Source organism: Trichechus manatus, unplaced genomic scaffold (assembly GCF_000243295.1).
Source record: "Trichechus manatus latirostris isolate Lorelei unplaced genomic scaffold, TriManLat1.0 scaffold00006, whole genome shotgun sequence".
Lineage (NCBI taxonomy): Eukaryota > Metazoa > Chordata > Mammalia > Sirenia > Trichechidae > Trichechus > Trichechus manatus.
In genome coordinates this window covers 12,092,129-12,118,143 of record NW_004443942.1, presented here as the reverse complement: position 1 = coordinate 12,118,143, position 26,015 = coordinate 12,092,129, and the positions used below count along the sequence as shown (strand labels likewise).

Sequence of the window (26,015 nt, the reverse complement as noted above, 5' to 3'; positions counted from 1 at the left end):
CAAAGAGTTGTCTTAATCATCTTTGTATCCATGACCCCGGACACAAAGCAGGCACTCAATTTATGAGGGCTCAACTCAAAGGGATTTTGTTTCTTTGATCTCTAAGCACAACACATAGAATCAAGAACAGCAGTCTAGATCTGGATGGGGCCTGGGAAAAGTAACTCTACAGATTTATCCTTACTTGAAAGCCCGGCCTGAAAGATTTGTCTTTTAGGGACAGAGAGCTTGTACTATCCAGTGATATATACAAAAACCTTGCTGGGTTCACAAGACGTTAAACCAGACACGGTGGGTGTGAAGTGTCTCTCTGTGACAGACACACAGAGATGCCACTTCATGTCACTGCTCCACTGCTCATACCCCAAAATGTATCATCAGAATACAGAGAAATAGGGAATGGCATAAACACCTCCCTCTTCTGTTGGGAGGGGCTCTCTGGTAGAATGACAGGATTGTCTTAAGGTCAGAAGGGGTTTATATAACGCAAAGGCTTTATTCTCAACCCATTAAAGACCACATGGAATAGGTATCTCTGAAAAGTAATCAGGCTACTACAGACAGTCCCTAGATTATGAAGGAGTTCCGTTCCTAAGTCTGTCTTTAAGTTGAATTTGTACGTAAGTCAGAACAGTTAGGTATGGTTTGTATTTAACATCAGTTAGTCAAATGTTTGTCTTAAAAAAAAAAAAAACTGTTGTCATCAAGTCAACTCCAACTCATAGCGACCCTAAAGGACAGAGTAGAACTGCCCCATAGGGTTTCCAAGGAGCGCCTGGTTGAGTCGAACTGCCAACCTTTTGGTTAGCAGCTGTAGCTCTTAACCACTATGCAACCAAGGCTTCTATGTTTGTCTTAGCATGGAGTATATAGTGTACCTTTCTATGCATAAAAAATCATTAAAGAAACACTTCTAGATACACCAAAACATCTTTAACATAATAATACAGTAATAATAATAATGTTTTGATGTGCATTGCAAAGTAGTGCCATTTTGTTATTACAAACCATTTTATGTACCTCAATTTTTTAATATAATAAGCTTTATGGGGTTGGTTTGTAACTACAGGTTTTGTGGACCTTTGTAACCCAGTGACTGCTTGTACTTATCATTAATAGGGAGCTTGCCTTTTACCCAGCTTCTCTCAGTGGTGTGAGCTTGATCTCTGTCCTCACCAAACAGTCCAACAAGCCTCAATTATTATGTGAACAAATAATCCTCACTACAATGTCTAGTGACAAAACAGAAACACTTTTTGCCTGCTGAAAACCAGGGAAGGAAATAGCCTCTCACAGAATCTTGGGTTTCGAATGCTTCAATACTTCCAGGGATGGGAGTATTTACTCCATCAGTACTCCAAAGAATAACCTGCTCCACTGCTGAGCACTTCCAATGGTTAGAAAAGTAAAATCTAATCCATCTCCTTCTGCCTTTTACGCATCACTCCTAATCCTGCTCCATGAACTACACAGAAAAAGCTCAATCGTTTGTCTGTTAGTCCTTCAAATCATTCGAAAAGAGTTATCACCCTTCACCTACTACTTCTCTTTTCCAGATTAATGCACATCAGAACTGAGAACATTTTAACAATTTAGGAAAAAAATGTAATTTACCAGGAATTGGCTGAAAGGTGCTAAACATTGAGCCTAAGAAGCTGCATGCATTTTCAAGAATTCTATTACACTAGCCTAAGGGTCTAGTAAAATGCCTTTGTAGTTACTAAAGGAAATCCATAATACCAAAGAATGAATATTATATATAATACTTGAGGCGAGGAGCAAAGAAAATCTTCATTTACAAGGCAATCTGTTAAAACAACAAAGAGCAAAAGAAAATTTAAAAAAATTAAAAAAAAAAAAAAACAAAGAGCAGCCCAATAGGATCTCCCCCTGAAAAAATAATCATTACTGAAATTCTAATAATCAAGTCTAGACAAAGAACAGTGAACTGCTTTATTATACTTTTCATGTGGAATGCTTCTTCTGAAGTCTTTTCAAAAACATTCCTAGTCATCCCCAAATATGTTCATGTGCACATAATTTTTACTTTGTTCACTGCTTAATTTTCTATCTTTGGGACTTACTGTTTCTTGTGACAAATTTTCTGGGGACGGCGGGGTGAGCTCTAACCCATACAGTTATAGTTGGAGGATGGTCCAGTGGATATTAAAATGAGGTAATGTGAACTAGCAAAAGTTTAACCAGAAATCATTAAAAACCCAGTGAATGACAATATTCTCACATAGAAATTTTCACCCAGTGTGGAAATGTGGTGGGGGCGGGGGGAGGAATGATGCCTTTTTAAGGCAATACAAAATCAATTTCTCCTGTTCAGAATCTTTCTAAGAGTTTTATTTTATTTTGTTTTTAAGGGAGTTAAAATTTCAGAGACTAAGTTGAAATTATGCATGCATTCTAAAAAACTATGTTGTGATATTGAGCTATTGGAGAAAAGGATCTGGGCAAGATCATTGCCTGACATAATGATATGGAAACTCAGCCATGAAATTACCAAGAAAAAAAAAAGGTCCGCTGTCCCTGAGCTACTACCCACCCAGATCTAATGGAGGATCAAGACCTCATCTCACATGGAAGCTAACTTTCACTGAGTGCTTCCTGTGGGCCAGACAGAGTTACATAGATTAATTTTCACAACAACCCTATGAGGTCATTATTATCATCTCCACTGTACAGATGAGGAAACTGAGGCACACTTGTTAAGTAAGTTTACAGGGTTAATTAGGATAGACCCAGGATTTGAACCCAAAGATGACTGATTCTAGAAGCTTATGTTTCTAATCCCAATATGAGAAAATCATCAGTCAACTGCAAAATTGCTGGCTGAAGAATGAAGTAGAGAAAAACAGAGGCTGCTTTAACCAAGAAACAGGAAATTAATAATCCAGGATGCCATTTAATTTATTCCAGTTCTGCTCAGTACCAGGTACCCACTTACCTGCGGAGTGTGGGAGAGGCCACATCTGGGTACTTAGTCCCAGGCTGAAGAGTGGCCTGAGCCACACTGGACACAGGCTGGGCCGCCGGGTTCACTTTCACTGAGTTACAGGAAGCCACACTCTCATTGTCCGACGAGATGCCTTTCTCCTTATCCGTCTGGTTGACCAGACCTGGCAGAGAGCTGCCCAGGGTCGTTTTGGAAGGCTCCCTCAGCTTGGGCACCGGAAGGCCTGCCGACTTGCTGCTGATGTTGGAATCTATGCTGCTGGTACTAGACCTGTTCCCAGCTCCATTCCGGCTGTTGGACTTACTGGGCCGTGGCAAACTTCGGTACTGCAAGTTTGTTCGAGAGCTAAGAGACAGGTACCCATCATCCTGATTCTGAGTCCCATCCATGCTCGTCTTCCGAGCAGTAGACCGACCCACTAGTGCAGATGACTTTGGGATCTTGCCCAGCGTGGCTGACCTGCTAGTAACAGTCGCCCCGCTGGCTGTGATCATGGCCAGACCGGCGGCTGAGCCGCTCTGCTTCTTGAACCCAAAGCTGTTGGCATTGGCAGTGGGCGTCCTGCAGCTGCTGGGCAGGGGCTTTTTGGATTCGTCACCACTGCTGCGGCCTGCGTCTGATGGGGAACGCTTCACCTGCGAAGCTTTGGGAGAAAGCCTTCCTTTCTCAGACACCTTTGCATCATCTGTTTTTCCTAAGAGATAAATCAGCAACGTTAGCCCACAAACAAGAACCCAGCTCATTCAGCTCATCTGTTTAAGATGCTCCTCTTCTCTGAAGAATTGGTTCACTTTTTCCTTGGGGAAAGCAGTTCCCTTGGGGGACAGAGGAAAGAGCTTTTTATAAAGATAATCTTATCTGCTACTGTCACTGTGAGCCTTTTAGGAGATGGCAGTGATTTTACGCATTTGCAAAGCAGGTGAAATTCATCAAGGATAAAGCAAAGCCAGATAACCACTGGGCTGTCTGGGAAGAGGTGCTGCCTTTCACCAACCTTCTCCCACTCTGTCCACTAAAAGGCTGTCCCTAACATTTCCAGGGGGCACCCCTAACTTCTTGCAAAAACACTGCCTTTGTTTACACACATTCCCAAATCATGGACAACATCAACTTAACATACCAACAGCTGGCAAACACATTCCCTTAAACAGCCTGCACTGGGTACATAGCTAAACCAGTTCAATACGTCTCAATAGTTGAGCCATCTTTGGAGCTTAAGAGGCTCACAGGTTTACATATTTCCAACAGGAAAAAGGTACGGATACGAACCTTTATGAAAGCTAATTATTAACAGATTCTAAGCCCTATAAAAATATAGCTGGGCAGTTATGGAGACTTAAAAATATATTGTCAAGTCCTTACTAGAGTTACTATGGTTTTGGTTTTCAAACTGACAACTGTGAATGCACCTTCTTCCTACTTACCAGTTCCTGGGGTCTTCAGTGTGCCTGCTGGGGCAGCCGGCTTTGTCCTTGGCATGGTGATGCCCACCTGAGCCGTCATGCCTCGCCGCCACGAGCCTGTCTGGGAGATGACGGGGTTCTTCCTGCCTGACGTGCTTTTGTCGGACTCGTCAGACACGTCAGAGGGATTCCGCCTCCACTTTGAACCTGGCTCCATCTTTATGCCGCTGTCTGACCCTCCGTCTGATTTCTTGATATCATCACCAGACCACAGGGAGTTCCTCCCCACCTGTGAGTGCTTCTCAGCGTCAGTCTGTGGACAGAGACTCCCTGAATTAGTCCTCCCTGAATCTCACGCTAGGAAGCCCCTCACTCCAGAGGTAATAATGCCAACACGCTGGACTGGTTAAGGGAAAAAGAATATCTACTTTTACAATGTTTGGGTCTTTGTACCCTGATTACCTTACTATAAAGTCTGATGTTCTTGGTCCAAGGAAAGTAAACAATAAAAATGTGTCCTAGAAGGAAGATGAGGGAGCAGAGTAAAAGGGGCCAGCGAAAAAGAGGGAAAGAGCCCTACAGAGGAGAAGCAGCAGAGCGGACACAGATGGGGTGGAATTCAGCCATCAACTCTTTGCCGCTTGGAGAGCAGCCTCCAGCAACTCCGGTGGCTGGGTCTCTCACCAGCATTCAGCCTCCCAGCCCGTTTCCCTTTGTTCTGCCGTCTTCCTATCACTCCACTGGCAGTGAAATCTTTGGATCCAGCACAGCGCCACAGCCTCACATACCGAGCAAGCAAGCGAGGGCGCCTGCTAGTTTCACTCAGATCAGGGAGAGACAGGAGCTGAGAGGGAAGAAATCTCAAATGCCACTTCCCCAAATGCTAAAAGCCAACGGGTGCCTGCTCCCATCCCAGCCTCATTTATACGCCACTGCTTTGCTCCCCTTGTGTGATTTTATTCAGACAAGGATATAATTAGCCAGCTCTCTTTGGAAGAGCCTTGACCTGCTGGCCATGGAACCCAGGAGGGGACAGAGTGTGATGTTAATAATCTGATGTAGTTAAAAGGCATCAAGCTAACCAGAATGCTTTGGGGGGCTACCTCCAACAGGAATACCAGGAGGGAGAAGTAGCTGCATGGGGAAGGGAGGTCTGCAACACTTTCCAGTTTTTTGTTTTCAGGAATAAGTCCCATATTTGCTACACTTAACTACCAAGAGCAGATGACATCAGCAAGGTGGGAAATGAAAATGAAAACGTGGCAAAAATTAGAGAGTGGTATGGATTCCTTCCTCCACTGAATACACGGGCTGAATGGAACCAAAGCTAAATATAGACAAGTAGCCCAGGTTCAACTGCCTCTCCATCACTATCATGGCCCCACTCCCTCTCCCCACCCCTTCACGCCTTAGAAGGCCACTCATCCACTGCAGCCACCTTATGTGCACCTTCATTTGCTCAGCCATTCCCAAACACAAACTGAGTGCCGACCATTTCCTAGACACTGGAGACATGAGGAGAACACAAACACACCCGCTGACGGTGAGAAGCACATTATTCTGTTGTGGCAAAGGACACAGAGGTGGGTTTCCCCACATCTGGCACAGAGCAGGAGCTTAATCAAGGCTTGACGAGTAAAACCAGCTGCCCGTCATTCTGACTCGTGGTGACCCCATGTGCGATGAGTAAATGAATGAACAAAGAAACATCGTACTTTTCAAGCTAACACACACTCTAACAAAATCATATCTGATCCCAGCCACTAGCTGGTCAAGGAGGGTAAGTAGGTAAGTAGTAATGTCTTTACCTCCATTTTACAGATGAAAAATTTAAAGTTACCCATTTACTGCCTCAATTACCTCAGCCCACAGGAATCTTTCCTTCCACTAAATGCTTTCAGTATATTCATTCAACCAGAATTTATTTAATGCCCACTGCTGTTTGCCAGGCACCATGGAGAATCTGAGAATCTGTGGGCAAGACTGACTTCAACCTCTCATGGGGTTTATGATTCGATGAAGCAAGCAGAGATTGGCTAAATGAATACAAATAAACGTGTAAGCATGAATTATGAAGAATGTTATAAGGAAAAGAACAAGGAGTCTAAGAAATACAGGCATGGACTTAATTTATACAATGATGATAAGGGTAAAAAGGTAAAGCCTTTTTGAAAAAATTCCCTAAAGAATGAAGAAGAAAAAAACTTACTAAGAGTTTAGGGAATAGCATGTACAAAGACCCTGAGGCAAGAGAGAGCTTGCCTTTGAAAACATTCATTCATTCATTCAACAAGCACTTGCTGGGTGGCACTATATGCCAAACAAGGTTATTGACACTGGAAATACCACAATGAACAAAACCAAATACAAATCATTACCCTCACAGAGCTTACATTCAAGTACATTCTAATACACTCTAAGAGGTACTGGAAAAATTAAATTTAGCACATACCACATCCTGAGTCATTGCATTTTTTATTCTTTTATTATGACTATATCTTATTTCCCCAAACTAAACTGTAGTGGTAGTTATAGCAGTAACAACTAAAATTTACTGAGCACTTACTATGTGCCAGGCATTGTGCTAAAGTTTAATTTAATCCTTACCAAAAAACCTATGAGGAAGTTACAGTATTATTTTCTATCTTATATGAGGTGCAGAGTAGAAAAGAAAATTGCCCAAGATCACCAAGCAAAGAAGTAGAGATGCAGGGATTCCAACCTAGGAAGTCTAGCTGCAGAGCCCATGTTTTAATCAGTATGCCACGCTGCCTTCCCTGAGGATGAGATATTTCTGCATCCCCAGAAGCACCTAACACAATACACCCAATGGATTCTCTCTCCATACTGACTGGCTGGCCTGGTTGCTCCTTGACCTCAACCCTGGGGAACCCATCTGTTGGGTGCCAGGCTCCATCCCAGCCTCCTCCAGAACGCCGATTCACCAAAGGTAAAGGAAGAGAGAGCACCTGTGCCTAACCCAGGACCATGTCCTGAATCTCTGCCTCTAGAAAGAACAATCATCCAACCCCCACAACTTGGACCAGGGCAGTAGCCTTCCCAGCTCTACTCTGAAGAGCTGGGCATTTGCCCTCGGACAGTTATTGGCTTTGAGTTCACATTTACTTAGCAAACCCTTACTGAGTTACATGCCAGGCCATGTGGTGGCACCACTGAGGATTAAAAAGTAAATAATCCCAGAGCTAACAATAGAAGGGACAGCGGGAAATCCACACAGGGATGCATAAAGGGTTGGAGCTTCCCTTTGCCCTGTATATTTGCCAGTTGTTTCCACCTCCTTTTTGAAGGCTTTCTTTATTGCCCCTACTTGGAAGTCCACTTAATCAACCGAGAGGGAAGGTGGGGAAATAATCCATATATAAGCTGGCAGAAGGCCTGGATGATTGGAGTGTTTACCACAGAGGGTTCCATCTTCTGAGAGTGAGAGGGTGGAACCACAGTGGAGCCTGATGAGTGAAGGGAGGGAAGCTTGGCATGAAGTGTGGAAAAGAGCATAGGCTTTGAATTCCAACCAACTGAAGTTCAAGTACTGGGCTTGGCCACCCATTTGCTGTGTGTGACCCTGGAGGAACTTGCTTAACTTCTCTGAGATCATTACCTGGTGTATAAAATGGGATGGTAACAGATAGGTCTCTTAAAAGCTTGATGGTAGACTCAGTGAGCTAAACACAGAGGGACTCAATAAACAGTGGCCCTTATCACCACCAACATCAACATCAACTCATTATCACTATCAAGATCATCACCACCTCAGGAAATCCCCAGCATTCTGTTGTCCTCCTCCTTTAGTAGTTATCCCGTTTTTGTCTTGCATTAAGGTGAACCTGTCTTTCCCACTGCTGGGTCACAAGCCTCCAGAAGACAGGGGAACTGCCTTCCTCATGCCCATATCCCCTGCAAATCAGGAAGCTGAACTGACTGAAGTTTGAGCACCAGTAATAACAGAAATAGTTAACAACATTGTCAGCATCATCCCACCACCTGCCACTTATCTTGCCAGGTCCTGTGCAAAGTCTCTTTACATATACCATTTGCTCATCTGATTCTCTGAAGTTGTATTATTATCTATATTTTATAGAACTGTAAAATGCAGGTCTAAAGAGGAAAAGTAACTTGCCCTAAGTCAGAGGCAGAACACAATGGGAGGCAGAAGGGGTGCCCCTCTCCAGCTACAGCAAAACCCTATCCCTGCACCCACACCAACATCCAGAGGCAGCACTGGCAAAGAAACCCTGACAACCCCAGGCTCGCTCAGGGCCACAAAAGGCAAGGATGTTTCCCACAGAATTCAGGATTTTATTTACTTCAGTAGCAAGAAATAAACTGATACGGTATTATCTTTTTCCCCTGTATATTTTATTAAGAATTTTATGGGCAGTGAAAATTAAATGAATCTTGACAGATGCTTCTTTATACCTTAGCACCCAGAATAGAATCTTCCACAGAACAGAGAGAAATACTGAACCGCCAGGGACACAAACGCATAGATAAATACACGGGAGAGAGATGTGTGTTTTTTAAAGCCCTCTGCCACCAACACATTGTCCTAAACATAAAATGTTGCAAAATATTAGATCAACTGCTTTGAAAATGCAAATAAGATAGGTCACAAATGCACTCAACTTTCGGTTACCAACATGAATGGAGAAGGGAAGCAGAGAGACAGGTAATCCAAAGGAAATTAAAAAAGAAAGAAGGTAACTTCTGAGCAACCACCAAGTATCAGGCACTGAGAAAAACATGTTCACTCTCACACTCACCCTTCAAGATAGGTCTAATTACCCCTGTTTTACAGATAAGGAGACAAAGGCTCAGAGAGGTTGATCAGCTTATCCAAAGATGTGGTAGAGTGAGAAGCTCAATCCAAGACGCCCTGACTTCAAAGTCCATACCTTCTCCACACTCACTAGCTCTTCTGGAGACAGTTGGTCGAAAGGCTCTCAGACCTCAAGCAGGGGGTTCTTTCCCCAGCACGCTGAGGACTGGAGTGAGCACAGAGGCCCACGGCTGGGTATCCGATACATGTCCCCTGCCCTGTTGAGGGCACCCTCAGTGCTCCCCAATGTCCTTGAGGAAAAAAGAATCACTCACACACAAAGGGGACTGCCATCTCAAAGGATCGCTCCCCCCAGTTTCCTCCTCTTCCTCTTTGTCAGTTAAATGAGGCTATTCCTTAGGTTTTCCAGACAATGACTTCCTTGTTCCTTAAGTGTACTTAAGTTGTTCCTTAGAGATTTCTCAAATATGAAAACCTAGGCAGGCAACCTGTCTTCAGCCTGCCCTCCCAATGGACACGCTGAGCCACCTTTTCCTGCCTCTCCATGCCTTGCCTGGGAGAGTGTTTGCTGCCCATTCGTCCAGCATAAACCAGTCTGTGACAGGAACTCGAATGAGCCGAGCACAGAAGGAGCAGCTCTTGGGAAAGGATGGCAGTGCACATCTTCCTGTCGCCTAATGTGGCTCAGAGAGGAGTAATGGCCCTTAGCATGCCTCCGAGTGATATGGGGGAGGGACGGCGGGAGGCTGCAAACTATGCTGATTCAAATATTTTGAGATGCACTCTGGACAGGAACAAAAGGATATCACTAAAAATCCATTTAAGGAAATCATCCTGAGCAAAATCTTCGTTACTATTGGCCCAAGTCTGCATTTATTTGTTTCACAATCTACTTTCTTAGTATTTAATTTTAATATTTTAAACTCAGTTGGTTTTTTAGGAAAAACAACCTAATGAATATTAAACCCTTCACCTCCCCTGAAATTCTGATCTTGATCAAAAGGCAGGTTTGTGACATCATTTGTAAGATGAAAGCAAAGAGCTAATCAAAGAGGAACGGGGCCTTGGCATTAACCTAATTCAAGTACATCAAATAGGAAATCATTTGTAAATCCTAACTGTGTATCAATATGGAACAGAGAGTCCCACTCTGGCTTTGTGGAAAGGGAAGGGAACGAAGACACAAAAACCAAACCGGCTGCGGTCGAGTTGACTCCGATTCATAGTGACCCTACAGGACAGAGTAGAACTGCCCCATAGGGTTTCCAAGGAGCGCCTGGTCGATTCGAACTGCTGACCTTTCGGTTAGCAGCCAACCTCTGAACCACTATGCCACCAGGGCTTCCAAGCCTGATACTACCTTGTCAATAAAAGAGAAACCTCACCAGTTCACTGAACATTCAGTCTCTCTCTCTCTCTGTAGTCCTCCAATACCTGCCTGTCTCCTGAATACAGAGGTCCAGGTGGTTAATTCCCTGGTCCTCACCTCAGTATCTAAGGACGGTCTGGAAGCTTGGTTTTACTGTTTCCCTGAAATTACAGTGAGTCTCAGAAAAATAATTACAGTGTCCATAAGGAAAAGACAATTGGGGGATATTGTGACATTTGACAGATGGTAGGTATTAGGGGCCCACTAGCCTGGTTGAGGGTTTCCAACTGTCTAATCACTGATTAAACACTGCTTGGGCAGTGTGGCTTGGTTTTTCTTTTTTTTTTTTTTTCTTTTCTTTTCTTTTTATAAACCTTTTTATTGAGGTATAACATTCATATAATAAAGTACATAAATCTGAAGTATACAGCTTGAATACATTTTATAAAATTAACATACCCACATAACTACCACTCATATAAAGATATAGAACATTACCAGATCCTCAAAGCTCCATGCCCCTTTCCAGTCACTTGCTCAAATTTTTTTTTTGAACCACCACCACACCCCACCCTCACCCCCACCAATAATTAGAAATTCTGGCAAAAATGAAAACTCAAGAAGTAACAGGCAATCCCAGCAGTGACACCTAATATATTTCATCAGGCAGTCAATGTTCAAATTTCCATGGGACAGAATTACTCCCACACTCTGACACATCCTTTATTTAGTCCTATCCTCGAAGAAAAGAATATCTTTAGAAGTAAAGAGATTTCCAAAGCAGCTTCTATTTGTACAGAGTGAAAGATAGCTGGGGAAGGAAGAAGATACGGAAGGAAGAGGGTGCAGGTAAGGGGCAGTGTTACATAGCTCTGCCCTCCCTGAGGTTCCTCTGGGAGGCTGTCCTACTCAGTGCCCCCGTTGGTGGGAGGGACTAATCATGAAAAAGATTCTAGCCCACATAGGCCAGCGCCACCTGACACCTTGGCTGACCAGTGCTCTTGCTTTAGTGAGGGAAATGGGCCAGTCAGTCACAAGCTGGGGACTAGTAGTGAGGATGTTGTTGTTGTTAGGTGAGGCTGAGGTGATTTCAACTCATAGTGACCCCATGTGACAAAGGAGAACTGCCCCATAGGGTTTTTTAGGCTGTAATCTTTACACGGGCGGATCTCCAGGTCTTCCTCTCATGATGCCACCGCGAGGGTTTGAACCACCAACCTTCTGGTTTGCAGCCGAGCGCTTAACCATTGTGCCACCAGGGCTCCTTGTAGTGAGGATGGCACCTTACTTTCCTACTAGTAAAATGGGCTTCTAAAACCAACCCCTTCCAACCACCAAGGAATACCGTGAGGGCAAGCAAACATGCCCACATGAAACTCGAAACACGTGAAACATCAGTAAATATCAGGTAACACTGTATTCGAATCATCAAATCTGAGAGTTTAAAGCAGGGATTGAAAACTCAAGCCCCCCAGGGTCAGGTATTTTAAAGAGTGCAGCTGGCTAGGTAGCGGCTGTGGCACACTGGGGTGTGTATGGCCCGTCGAAAGGGTGCAGGTACTTTGACGTCAGCTAATTGTTGCTGTGTGAATGTTGGCTCAAGGAAGCAAGATCTTCTAATTTTCAAGAGAAACCAGAAAAACATTTTCTTGTGAAATAATGCCATTTTTAAATTTTGAGAAGGAATTCAGTTTACAAGAAGAGTAATACAGTGGGCCAAATAAAACACACCGGCAGGGGGATGGGACCCATAGACTAGCAGCTCCCAGCCTCTGGTCATCCAGCCCAGGGTTCTCAACCTTTGTTCCCACCCCATCACTCTCACTCCCGTGGACAGCAGTGGCTGTGGCCAAGATTCTCAGTGCAGCAAGGAGGAGACATACTCTCAGGCTAAAAACGGCCCATTGAGCCCAATACTCCCCTTTTAAACAAACAGATTACAAAACTGAGGCCCATTTCCAAGGCCACAGCAGTGAGCGGCGAGACCTCCCAACTCCCATTTCCACCAACCCACTGCCTGCCTGCTTTCCTTGGGGGTAGAGGCCAGAGTCCGGGAGTTGTAAGCACAGACAGCAGAAGTTGGGCCTCGTCTCATTAACATGGGGATTCTGCTCACCCCAAATGCCACTCTCGCCCCACAAGCCCAAGGCTCCGGCTGGGAGGGTCCCATGTTCCTTACCTGCACATCCAAGTTTTTGCGAGACGAGGCAGGTGTGTTGGCATAGGAACTGATGGAGGAGCTGGTGTTGATGTCATCAGTGCTGAGGTTGTCTATGGTGTCACTGATTCCACTGCTGACGGAGCTGCTGTCATCCCAGCTGCCAAGACAAACACATTCTGAGCACCAAAACCGCACACTACTCCAGCTCAGGCTGACAACGCAGACAAATGTGCACTGTCCCCTAAAGCCCCTGTCTCATAAAACCCCAGACAAAGCTCTTTGGCCTACGATGTGAATCATCTTCCAGGGTACCATCCATTTTTGTTGTTTGGGATCAGCAGCTGGGTAAAGCGGCTGTTACCTGCCGTCTCTGAGCAAACAGAGGTGGCTAATGACATGACCCATTTCCCCCCTCATCCTCAACTTCATCTCAGGAACTTTATAAAAGTCCATTGCTACTTCCCAGGCTTGGCTGCAGACTAGCAGTGGTTTCTGAGCCTAGAGGTGGAAGTGATCCAGAGAAAGATTCAAAAGCAGGGCCCTGGGGGTCAGAATGGGAAGAAGAGCTGCTGTATGAACTCTCTGAACACCATTCCTGGAATGCAATGCCAGGGGAAGGAAAGCTGCAGATGTCAGCAGAAACCTGTCCACTCTATTAACATCTCAGGGTCTATCTAAAATAGAGTTCTTCCTTTTGTAACCCTCAAACCCATTGAGATCACACCCCCTCACTCCCCCCACCACTGCTCAAGGCAAATCTCCTAGCACTGACTCTTGAGTCTTCTCTTGTTCCTGCTGTCTCTCACCTACCTGCTGTCTCTCACCTACCTCTTGCTACCACCCCATTTAATCCACTGCCTGCTCCTATCACCTCTACTTGCAAAATATACCTAAATGTGCATCTCCCTCTGCCTTTACTGCCCTGTTCCAGTTCCAGTAGCTATCCACTGTGCCTGGGTTACTGCAAATAGGCCAGGGGTCTCCTGCTCCATTTCTGCTCCCTGACAATCCATTCTGGCACTGCAGCCAGAATGATCTTTCTCAAACATAAATCAGATCATGTCACTCTCCTGCTATTAATAACCTTCAAGGCTTCTCAGGTACTTAAAATCCAAACTCCTTACACTAACCCACAAGTCCTTCTGGTTGGCCTCCCTCTCCAGTTCTGTCCTGTACCCTCGCTTCACTGCTCACTGGGCTCTGGTCGCACGGGCCTTCTGTTCCTTCTAAGCCAAGATCTTTCTTGTCTTCCGGGCTTTGCATTTGTTGTTCCTGCCTCCTCCTCATCTATCAGATCTCAGATAAGGTGTCACCTCCTCAGAAAGGCCTTCCCTGGTGGGTGACACCCACCCACCCCAATACCCACAGCCTCTTTTCACTCTGCATCCTCTTACATCGCCTCGTTTGTTTGTGGGGTGGCAGACACATAGCAGGTATTCAATAAATACTTGCTGATTTAAATTCATGAGAGTGGGAAGTACAGTAGGATATAAGGTAAGTTTCCAACATGAACGTTTACACTGCTCTAGTTTGTTCAAGTTTTTCTATTGCACAGGTGGAGAAACTGAGGCTCAGAGAGGTAAGATGCCCTTCACAAGATCAGGCAGCTGGTAAAAGGCAGAGGCAGGATCTGGATGCAGGCAGTCTGACTCAGAGTCATCCTCTTTCCCGTGATGCTGGACCGCTTTCCATTATGTCAATCATCAGTACACAGCAGAAGATGGCTTTGCCCACCTTCCCACGAAGAAGCAGAGGCTTGGAGGACCAGGCACCCAGTTGAACGTCACACAGCCAGCAGTGGCAGGGCCAGTATCTACACCCAGGTCAGCCTGATACCAAAGCGTGGGCTTAATCATGTTACTCTACCACTCAAGCCTCCACAGGATGTCTCACTGAAAGGTCTAAGAAATGCCAGGCTGCTGAGATTTTGAAAGCCCAAAGACACCCACCACCCCCCATCCCAACCAAAACAGCCTCTCATTCATTCCACCAGCTTATAAGATGCCTGCCCCTAATATCCTGAGCCCTGCTGACTGGGCAGGAAGACAAAGGCTTACTGAAAACAAGTTTTCATCATCTTTGCCTTCAACACTCCTATTTGGCTTCCTAAAGCCAAACCTGGAGGGTCCCACACAAATGCAGTGGAAATGTGTGACGGTGGTTCCTAAGTAAAGGAGGATAAAGGTAGGAATAGGGAGGGTTCAAAGAGGCTTACTGCGGGTGAATTCACAAGATTCAGAGGGTCCCTCGGCTCCGTGACCTTAGCAAACTTCGCTCATGTGATTCTACCGCTTTTGTCCAGCCCCTCATCCTGCTCCAAAGTCTCCTTTAAAGCCTTCTCCAAATACTCCAGCCCACCCTATGCTTCCCCTACTCTGAATTTCTATGCAGCCTTATATATTTGTATTCCCTTCTATATATGCTTATACAGTTTTATAGTTATTTCCTGTATAAAGCTCTGTTCTACCTTCCAAATACATGTAGGGACCCACTTTTTGATAAAGATTAAATACTTTGAGTCAGGCAATGTTGCAGGTACTTTAAATATTTTATTATCTCCATTCCTCACATCATCCCTGCAAGGTAGGTATTATCCTCCCCATTTTACAGATGGAGAAATTAAGGCTGAAAGAATAAGTACTTTGACCAATGTCATTCAGTCGAATTGGAATTGGGTTTACAATGCAGAACTGTTCATTTCAAACCACATGCTCCTTCTAGTCTATTTCAAGCCGCCTCTCACAACAATGGTCACAGCTGAGCACTTACTACTACATGCCAACTACTCAACGTGCGCACGCATTATCGCCAATGCTCACATTCACTCCCACAGATTGCTATTATCCTTCTTTCATAATGAGGGAACCGAGGACATGAGAAGTGTTGTCCAACGTCACTCTGCAAAGGCATGGGAGAACTGGAAGTTCAAGGATACCTGACCCCAAGGCCCACCTCTTCCCACCACACTCCCTTCAGGTGATGCCGCAACAATGTCTCCAGGCCCAGGGTGTGCTCACTAACACCTCCTGAGTGGGTGAACTCAGGTGAGGAGAGGCAGGAAAGCCACCCAGTTTCTGATGCAAACTCACCGCCAGCAGTGGAGTCTAGTCCCAGCTCCCTCGCCTACTTGATTCTCTGACAAGTAAAAACTTCTGTGCCTCAGTTTCCTTATGGGTAACATGTAGATGATAATACCTAGGCTAGCAACCATATAAGGCTCTGCTGGGGAAATCATGGCATAACAGATGTAAAAGGACTCAAATTTGTTCTCATAGTTAAAAGAAAATTCCATGTGTCCTTTAATGGCATCTGTTCTTTGGGGCTAAGAATTTAATGTATCTAAAATTTCTTATAATCCAAGGAAGAAGAAAGGGGACTGACAGGAAAGAGTGAGGCTGGTGGGGAGGAAAAAGGAAAGTTAGTAACAGATGCCCATGAATCTAAGCCCCAGGTTTTTTAACTTTGAAATAGTACCCGTTCTTCCCTTGTTGGCTTTTCAGCACCAGGATATTAGTCCAGAAGGGCCCGTGGCACTAGTGTGCGCAAAATTCTTCCTCCATCACTGCCCAGAGCATCATGAGGCTTACTATGAGTTTACAGTACAACCTTGTAATAAAGCCAGACCAGAAAGGGGGAAGCCACAGTGATCTAACCCTCTGAAGGGCAGAAGTGGTAAAAACTAACAAAGAAGATTAAGGGGCAGTGAGATTGATAAAACTCAAGCTGAGCAAGAGCTGTCTCAGTGTCCCCCAGAGCTGTCTGTGTGTCAAAAGCTGCCCCCATACTTGGAAAATCAGCCATGTCTCCTTCACTTATGGGTCTTTTGGGACATTGGCAAATCTATCTAGACAAAATGATTATGAGTTCCAACTCACCCTTTCACCAAAATTCAGGGTATAAATGGTCATGAGCTACCAAGATTAACAAGTCCCAAGATGTACTCAAAGGAAAACCAGTTTTAGTAGATGCTCTGTGATAGCAACATTGCTCTAATAAAGAAAGGTGGAATATGTCCCCCTCTTCGATTCTCCTCTTGCTGCTTACTGTTAGTCGCTGTCCAGTCAATTCTGACTCACAGCGACCCCACGTGTGCAGAGTAGAACTGCTCCATAGGGTTTGCAAGGCTGTGACCTTTCAGAAGCAGGCTGCCAGGCTTGTCTCCCGAGGTGTCTCTGGGTGGGTTCAAACTGCCAACCTTTCAAAAGCAAATGAAGCTGGGAGCAGCCAGTGGCCACTTCATTCTCAACTGTCTGAGAGTATCTTGGTGACATCACCTGAGCTCCTGTGTTCAGCAAGACCTAAAGTCAGAAGCATCCCCAGGGAGACCCAACTTCGAGAACTAATAAATTCCCTTCTTTTGCTCAGAACTAGTTTGATTAGTTTTTCATCACTTGATATATGTGTGCTAACTATCAAACGATGTATGCATTGAACAAATTTGCTGCAAAAGACCTCTTTAGAGGGTTAAAAAGCAAAGATGTCTCTTTGAGGACTAAGGTGTACCTGATCCAAGCCATGGTATTTTCAATCTCCTCATAAACGCATGTGAAAGCTGAACAATGAATAAGGAAGACTGGAAAAGAATTGATGCCTTTGAATTATGGTGCTGGTGAAGAATACTGAAGCTACCATGGATTGCCAGAAGAACAAACAAATCTGTCCTGGAAGACGTACAGCCAGAATACCCCTTAGAAGTGAGGATGGAGAGACTTCATCTCACATATTTTGGACATGTTATCAAGAGTGACCAGTCCCTGGAAAAGGACATCATGGTTGGTAAAGTATAAGGCTAGAGAAAGAGAGGAAGACCCTCAAAGACATGGAATGTCACAGCGGCTGCAACAATGGGCTCAAGAATAGCAACGATCATGAGAATGGTGCAGGACTGGACAGTGCTTCCTTCTGTTGTACACAGGGTCGCTGTGAGTCGCAAACAACTAACAGCACCTAACAACAACAAAAACTAATAAAGAGTTGCAATTTGTTTGTAAAATGACTCCAGACATGTGGCTGAGAGACAGAAGAAATGTGGCAAGAATGCAGAATTCATTCAGGCCATAAGGATATTATTTGAATTCAATTAGGTGGCAAAGGAAATTAGGTGCAACCTCGGATGGGGGACAAAAGTCCATTGATCCAAATCAGGTGATAAATGTTGACAGGTTACAAAAACTTATTAAGATTTAACTTGAAAGAAATCCAGGGGGTTTGTGTTTACTGAGTGATGACAGCAAATTCCAGCAAAAAAACTCAATCACATAGGAGAAAGAACTACCGTATATTCAACTGTGGCTCTAGAACAATTACTCTGAAATGTGGCTGGACCAATTCCGACACCCTGAGATTAAATCTGACTGAATAAAAAAAACCATGAAGGTCCTAGCTCATCTGAGATGATAAACCTACTACCCTTAGTTGGAAGTAAATGACTTTAAAACCTGAGAAAGATTTAAAGGGATGAGATGCTGAAGTAAATCTTAATATTAATACTTAAATTTAGGATTGAAGCTTTGTGATCACTGGGATAATCTCTGGGCATTTATAACATTTAATAGAATATATGGCATATCTGGGAGCTCTGGTGGTGCAGTGGTTAAGAGCTTGGCTGCTAACCAAAAGGTCAGCAGTTTGAATCCACTAGCCGCTCCTTGGAAACACTTTGGGGGCAGTTCTAATCTGTCCTATAGGGTCACTACGCATCGGAATTGACTTGATGACAACGGGTTATGGCATATTTGAGAATCTGACAAAACAGTCCTGGGATTTCAATTTTAAATCAGTACTGATTTCTGACTTGAGCGTTTTAATATAAAAAATTTAAGAATTGGCCCTGCTAACTCAGAACCAAAGCCACTCCCAACGTCCACCTTTCAGCCAAAGATTAGTCAGGCCTATAAAACAAACAATGACATGCAAGGAACGTGCTTCTTAGTTCAATGAAGTATATGAGACCAAATGGGCAACACCTGCCCAGAAGCAAAGGCCAGAAGGCAGGAAGGGACACCTGGACAAATGGACATGGGGAACCCGGGGTGTAAAGGGAAAGGGGGAGAGTGCTGACACATTGCGGGATTGCAACCCATGTCACAAAACAATCCTGTGTATAAATTTTTCAATAAGAAACTAATTTGCTCTGCAAACTTTCACCTAAAACACAATAAAATTTTTTTAAAAATTAAGAATTGGATTCAGATTGTAAAAAGAACTGAAATATTTAAGATAATTTATGACCTTGGTAACTTTGATTTACAAGAGTTGCTTTAGGACAGAGTAGAACTGCGCCATAGGGCTTCATAGGTTATAATCTTTACTGGAGCAGATCGCCAGGTCTTCCCTCCTATGGAGTGTCTGGTGGGTTTCAATCACTGACCTTTTGGTTAACAGCCGAGCACTTCATTCACTGTGCCACCAGGGCTCCTTCTGAGGAAACTAGGTATGTTAAATTTATTAATTCAGTCTAAAATATTTAAGAAAATTTAATTATCCAAGTTGGTAAAGAGTACTAATTTTTAAAGAAAATTTAATTTGCTAAATCTGAATTAATACAGTACTAATCAATAACAAGTAAAATAATCTTAATTTACACAAAAATAATTTATAGATGAGATTTGTCAGAAAATCTAGGTTTAAAAATTACAACTTTAATAAACTGACTATTAACATCTAACTAATTCTAAGAAGTTCTTTCTTGCACACAAAAGCCCTCGTCAGACATTTAAAAAAAAAATTATTGAACTGACTTCATTTTTTGATTGAATGAATGAATTTTAAGTGACTGACTAGAAGAATAAATGAGCCTGAAACTGTTATCTTCTCTCATCACTTTTTCCCACTCCATTTCATCTTTACTCTACATTGTAAGACTTTCAATATTTGAAGCTGACCGTTTGCTCCAAAAGTGACAAGCACTGTGTTTCGAGAGCCTTGGCAAAGGAGAAGTACCCCAGAGCTTCCTGCAGCCTTGGGTTCTGAATGGGAAACTAAAAGCATGTAGGACACAGGGCTTGGCTGGTTTCTCTTTTTTGTTTCTTTTCTTAAATTTCATTAAAGCATATCATGTGCCTAACAAATTCTCTGAAGTCCCTGGGTGGTACAAATGGTTAAAAAGCTTGGCTGTTAACCAAAAGGTTAGAGGTTCAACTCCACCCAGAGGTGCCTTGGAAGAAAGGCCTGGTGATCTCCCAGGATAGCAGCCACTGAAAACCCTATGGAGCACAGTTCTACTCTGACGCACATGGGGCTCACCAAGCGACAGCAGTTGGCTGGTTTTTAAACAAATTTCTCTGGCTGAGACACGTAGAAAAATGGCAAGAAGACTGATTCCTCAGAGCCACCAATATAAAACCATTATTCTCTAGCCAGATCACAACTATATGCTCTTTTCTCTACTCAGTGAAATGCCCTACACTGGGTAAGGTCAGATAATAGCACAAGTAGAGTTATGAGTGATCAGATACGAAAACAACCTTCAGCTATTTTTAGCCAATGGGTGGGTGAAAAATAATTCCATCAAACATTTACTATTTTCCTTCAAGACTCCTAAATTCACCATTTCTGGACCTGGAGCTACAGCCAGGCCTTGAATTCATTTATTCATATTTTATCCATCTAGCCTGAACCTTCTATGTTCCAGACACTGTGCAAGGCAGTGGGGACACAGTGATGATTCAGACTTGTGTAGGAGCCCACTAGCTAGCTGTGAGTAGTAACTCCCTATTTAGACAGAGATGTGTTCTTCTGCTTGATACACTCCCCACCTAAACCTTTTTACTTATATATGCTACCTGCTTGGCCCCTGCAATCTGAGTTTGCAAACACTGGTATAGAGGCATTCCAAACCAATTCACAACACAACTCAATTCATAGTAGAGAATCTGTATTAGACCAGGCTATTTATCCACAAAGGGATAGGATACGATGTTACTAATTATTTATAGCCGCCATTGACAGTGCTTATCAAATGCCTGGCACTGTAGTAGGCACATTACATATATTATTCCACTCCCATTTTCCACTGGATGAAATGGAGGCCTAAGGCCCAGAGCTCATCAGGAGGGATGGGATTCAAACCAGGGTCTAATGACTCCATGCCATCTTCTAGCTCATTAGACAGATAGTACATACAGATCAGCTTTGAAATCTTTATCTTCTAACCAGTCATGACAAAAGAACCTCCACATGCAGACTGGCATCTGTTCTCAAAGCCTCAAGTGCTGTGTACTATTGCTCACAGAAATACAGATGTGGAGCGGAAAGGCTCTCCAAAAGTGACTGGAAAATCCATTCAAAAATGGAAGGGCCCATAAAACCAGAAGATCCAGTTTCAGATTTACAAGAGATGCTGACATCACTGTGTCAGGAATTCAAATGCCACTCAGAGGGCTTAAAGCACAATTTTAACAGCCCCCACACAAGCTATCTGTGATGAAAAACGCAGGTGAAAGGATCATAAATTATTTCAGCTTCTCACACTTCCTGCTTTGCCTCACTGTTGTGAGGAGCATGCATTCCCTAGAAGTGAGAAGGTAAACCTACCTTTAGCAGGACCTTGGAGAAACCATCTCTAATTTGGACAAATTTTTAATATCAAGCTGTTGTGGGGGGTGATGGGTGTTGCCTAGACTCAGCAGGAATCTGTAATGGTCCTGAATTAATGTGATATTATATTTACAACTTCATCTCCCATGAGGCAAAACAGAATCCCAATGTTAGATGGACGATTAAACAGATTTTTCCACTAGGATTTACTACACAGCCGGGCCTGAGGAATCCTGGCTTTCCGTGAATAGCTCTGAGAAGTTACTGAAGGGTCCAGAGGGTCACTATGCTTTTCAAATGGACTCTCTATGACATAATGTTGTTTATTCAAAGAAAGACAGGCTAAATGGTATTGTAAAAAAAAAAAAAAAAAAAATCAGATTTTGGATACATGCTCTTTCTTCTCCGCTCACAAATAACGCACAGCTGGTTAGCAGAAATGAAGTAGTATAAGCATGGATTTGAAAAGTAGTCTTCACAAAACAACGGATTCTAATCCTTCCCAAACCCCAAAGACACAGTCTACTTTCAGGAGGCCCAGAACGTCATCACAATCAGTCTGGACCGGCCCCCGCACCCCTAACTGCCTCTCTCCTGATGACTCCATTCACACTGCAGAGCCACCAAGGGCTGCATTCAGGCCTTACCTGCTCACCTTTCTGGTTCTGCTCTGGAATCAGAGTACAGCCCTTCAAACAGTCTCGGGTCCTCCGACAGACAGCTGTATTCAGTTGCAAAAGCCCAGACTGGTGGAACTTGTTTTCTGGCTATTGTTCAAGACAATAATAGTTCCTGCGAAACCCCAGGGCCCAAACGGAATGAGATCCTTTGGTGTGGATAAGTGAGCAAACCCCACTGCAGGCTTAGTAGTAACCCCTGGGGAAGGGGAAGGGAAAGGGTTCGGCTACCTACATTTCCCACCAGACAGGTATGTTAACTATTTCCTCCCCAGGAAGTTTTCTCTCAAGAGCTTTATCTCCTCAAACTACTGTTGGGGCCCATTAACAAAATTCATCTTTAAAGAATGCAACAGGATTCCTGCAAAATCCACTGAGAATGATAATAATAGCCAACTTTAATTGAAGTTTGGAGACCTGGTGGCGCAGTGGTTAAGAGCTACAGTGAGCTATGGCTGCTAACGAAAAGGTTGGCAGTTCGAATCCACCAGCCACTCCTTGGAAACCCTATTGGGCTGTTCTACCCTATCCTACAGGGTCGCCATGAGCCGGAACTGACTTGTCAGCAATGGGTTAACTAAAGTTTAAAGTTGTGCCAGACTCCCTGTTAATCACATTACATGATTATTTCATTAAATCTTCACAACTCTATGATAAAAATAATCAACATTTACTGAGAGCTTATTATGTGCCAGGCCCTGTTACTTGACATTTTCCTAATTAGTACGATAAGCTGAATTGACTCGACAGCACAGGGATAGTACAAGGAGCTGGGTACTAAGAGTATTATGCCCACTTTAGAGATGAGGCGATTGAGGCTTGGAGCTAACAGAACCAAGATTACACTGTCAGTGTTGAAGCTGGAAGTCAGATGCAGATTCAAGAGTTTTCAACCACCTTGTGTATTCACTTTATTCATCTTAATAAACACCTATCCACGTGTATTAAAAAGATTTCAAAGTTTTCCACACCAAGGATACGGTTACTTAAATAATTACAAGCAAGCCACCTCTATCTCTGGGTTCCACCTCTGAGATCAGCCTACACAGTTTGCAGTTATGGTGCAAAACGACCCAGAACCTGAGCTTGAATTAATGCGAGGGCAAAGTCAGACACTAAACCCAGCAAATATAGTCTTATCTAGCATCTAACCGAAATGACGGTGGTTCGAATCCACCCAAGAGTTGCCTTAGAAGAAAGGCCTGGTGATCTAGTACTTTCAAAAGGTCACAGCTATTGAAAACCCTACGGACAGAGTTCTACTTTGACACACAGGGGATAGCCATGAGTCAGAGTTGACTCACTGGCGCTCGTTTGGGTTTTGTTTTTCTTGTCTTTATTTTTTTTTAGCATCTAGCAGTGGGCAAGGGTACTATGATGCCCCAAGGCTCCAGATGGAGGCAGCACATAATCTGAAGCAAAAATTAAAAAAGGTCTGTGTTTAAAGGCTAGCTCTGCTATTTACTTTGTCAGAGCACTTTAAACTCTCAGAGACCCAGGTTTCCTCCTGTGTGATTTAGTGTTAATAACACCCAGTCCTCAGAAGCCTTTTGTCTGGACCAAATCAGATAATGTGTGTATTGATCTCTAGGAACACTGGAGATAACCAGCTCAGGTCAGCTGCAGTCCAGGATCCAGGGAACCTGCAAGGAATGCAGGAAGGGGATACATGCCCACATTGTGAAATAGATAAGGGTCTAGCATCAGAACTTGCTTCATCTTGCTGCCATAAATGAACAGTGTCCCAGGAGAGAAGCAGCTTCAACAGACACTGCCAGGTGCAAGGCCTCATTTGGGGTGGAGAGAGGGAAACACGAATCCCATAAAGAGGACTCCAGGAGGATTTAGCAGTGCTTAGAATGCCCCGGGGTTGAGTTTCACCCCACAGCACCTTTGTTCTGGTTTTGGTAGCTCACTCCTAGGACAAGTAGGTGGTCTTCCAGTAAGCATGAAATTCTTCCCTTTGGCTCCAGGGGCAGCAGCCCAGAGCTCTGGTCCAGATGCCTTAGACCCTCATTGTTACAATAGGCACTAGCTTGTCTGTTGACCTTGACTACACAAAAGTCCTCTTTCCTCCAAGCTCCTCCAGAGATGGCTGCTTATAGTTCGTCCTCTGCTGCTAGCTTTTGCCAGGGATCTCCTGGTTTTCTGATTACCTGAAGACATGTTTACCCTAAACATCAATGCACAACATCGGCATATGATAGCTAATAAAAACAGTGAGCCCTGACACACGGTGAAAGTTCTAATAGTGGACTCCAGGCACCACGCCAAGTTCTTTACATACATTACCCCAAGTACTCCTCTCCATTACTCCACGAAGCACAAACTATTACTGCCCCCTTTTCACAGATGTGGAAACTGAGGCTTTGACAGGCTAAGTGACCTGCAGGAGGTGCCAGAGCTAATAAGAGCAGCTGGATTCCAAAGCCCAAGCTCTTCTTAATCACATTGACTCAAGCTAAGAGTAGAGGAAAAGACACTTTTAAATAGATCACTGCCACCTACCACCCAAAAAGCCTGGACACTTTATAATACAATCAAATTATCCTTAAAATCTTCAAGTAGTTAAAAATAAAGGTGGGGGGGTGTAATCCCAAATAGAGCATTGGCTGGCTGTTTTAGGTCTGGAGTGGGGGGGGGTATGGAGTCCCAACACTACCCCCCCTTAACACACATGCACACACAGGTCTTGATACATCTTAGGGGTCTAGGAACCCGAATGACACAAAACAGAACAGCCAAGGGAGGCAGTTGTCCCTTAAAACCAAGGCGGTCTCACTTTGCAGTTTGCAGGACTTGTCCTTAAGTTTACCCCTTCTGAGGCAAAGGGAGGGGAAGGGAACTCAGGTCAAGAAACAAGCACTTTGCAATTAGCTTTGCAGCCCCAGAGAAACTCAGCCCTAGCTAATTAGCCCCCTACCCCGCACATATGTGAGCAGCTAGTGCCAGCAGCTTGGGTCAGCATTAACACACACGGTGTACATCTTCTCTCTCCAAGACTCAATAAACTTAGCTTTTCGGGAGAAGGTCCCAGATTTCCAAGGCATGGTCCCAGCAGCTCAAGGCCAGCTCCAAGTCTACTGGCCTTTCATGGCCCCTTCCCAGATTTGCTTCCACTTGGGCTTCTCCTCCTACTGAACCAGGTACGAGGCACAGCTCCAGCCACGGGGCACAGCTCCAGCCACGGATCCATCCACCAGCCCAGGAGCTTCAAGGAGATCAGGGAACTAACTCCCAGGTAGGTCTTGCTGCCAAAGCAGGGCTGCTTCTTAATATACACCCCTGCCCCCAAATAAGCGGAATCTAGGAAGCCTAGGCAGGCCATGCTTGCAAGCATCATGTGCACCTTGGTGAGTCCTCCAGAACAAAAAGCCCTCTTCAGCCAGCTAAACCCACATTTAAATTTACAGATTAAAACTATCCTGAGCCCATCTGCCAAGCCCACCAGGGATGGCAGAGTGGCAGACAGGATCTGGATTGTAATCCCACTTTGCATTTTACTAGCTGTGTGACCTTCAGCAAGTTACTTAACCTCTCTGAGTCCCTTCTGCCTCATCTCTAAATTGAGGATAATCTTGCTGGCTTTACAATGACAATTAAATGAACAGTGACTGTTAAATGCTTGGTGCGTAGTAGGTGATAATGCACATTGTTTTCTCCTTCCCTTGTCTGGGTTAAAAACAAAAATGTGGCTATTTGGACAGCTACAAAGGCCCTAACAAAGCAAGAAAAGTCCTCGTGCTTAACGCCCCCCACCCCCAACATGTCTCCCGGAGTCCCTGCGTGGTGCAAATGATTAACGAGCTCAGTTGCTAATCGAAAGATTGGAGGTTTGAATCCACCCAGGGGTGCCTTGATAGAAAGGCCTGGCGATCTACTTCTGAAAAACCAGTCATTGAAAACCCCATGGAGCACAATTCTATTCTGACACACACGGGGTCACCATAAGTTGGAACCAACTCATGGGCAACTGTTTTTGTTTTTGTTTTTTTTTTTGGCCATCTCTCCTGGAGCCTAGTTTCCAGAAAGGGAAACTAAAAAAAAAAAACCACCCAGTAATTTTCAGTATTAGCAAACACAACCACAAGTTCACCCAGCTCC

General features: G+C 44.2%; 1 protein-coding gene across 4 annotated transcripts in view; it reads right to left on the bottom strand.

The window, feature by feature from the left end:
* Positions 1-26,015, bottom strand: part of NAV2 (neuron navigator 2) — an 852,675-nt gene that overhangs the window by 66,594 nt on the left and 760,066 nt on the right. For all 4 annotated transcript variants that reach the window (XM_004369713.1, XM_004369711.1, XM_004369712.1 and 1 more), the window contains 3 exons: positions 12,715-12,853; positions 4,390-4,681; positions 2,957-3,659 (listed from right to left, as the gene is read on the bottom strand). In XM_004369713.1, the coding sequence (XP_004369770.1) occupies positions 2,957-3,659; positions 4,390-4,681; positions 12,715-12,853 (1,134 nt within the window). The remainder of the gene's footprint in view (positions 1-2,956; positions 3,660-4,389; positions 4,682-12,714; positions 12,854-26,015) is intronic.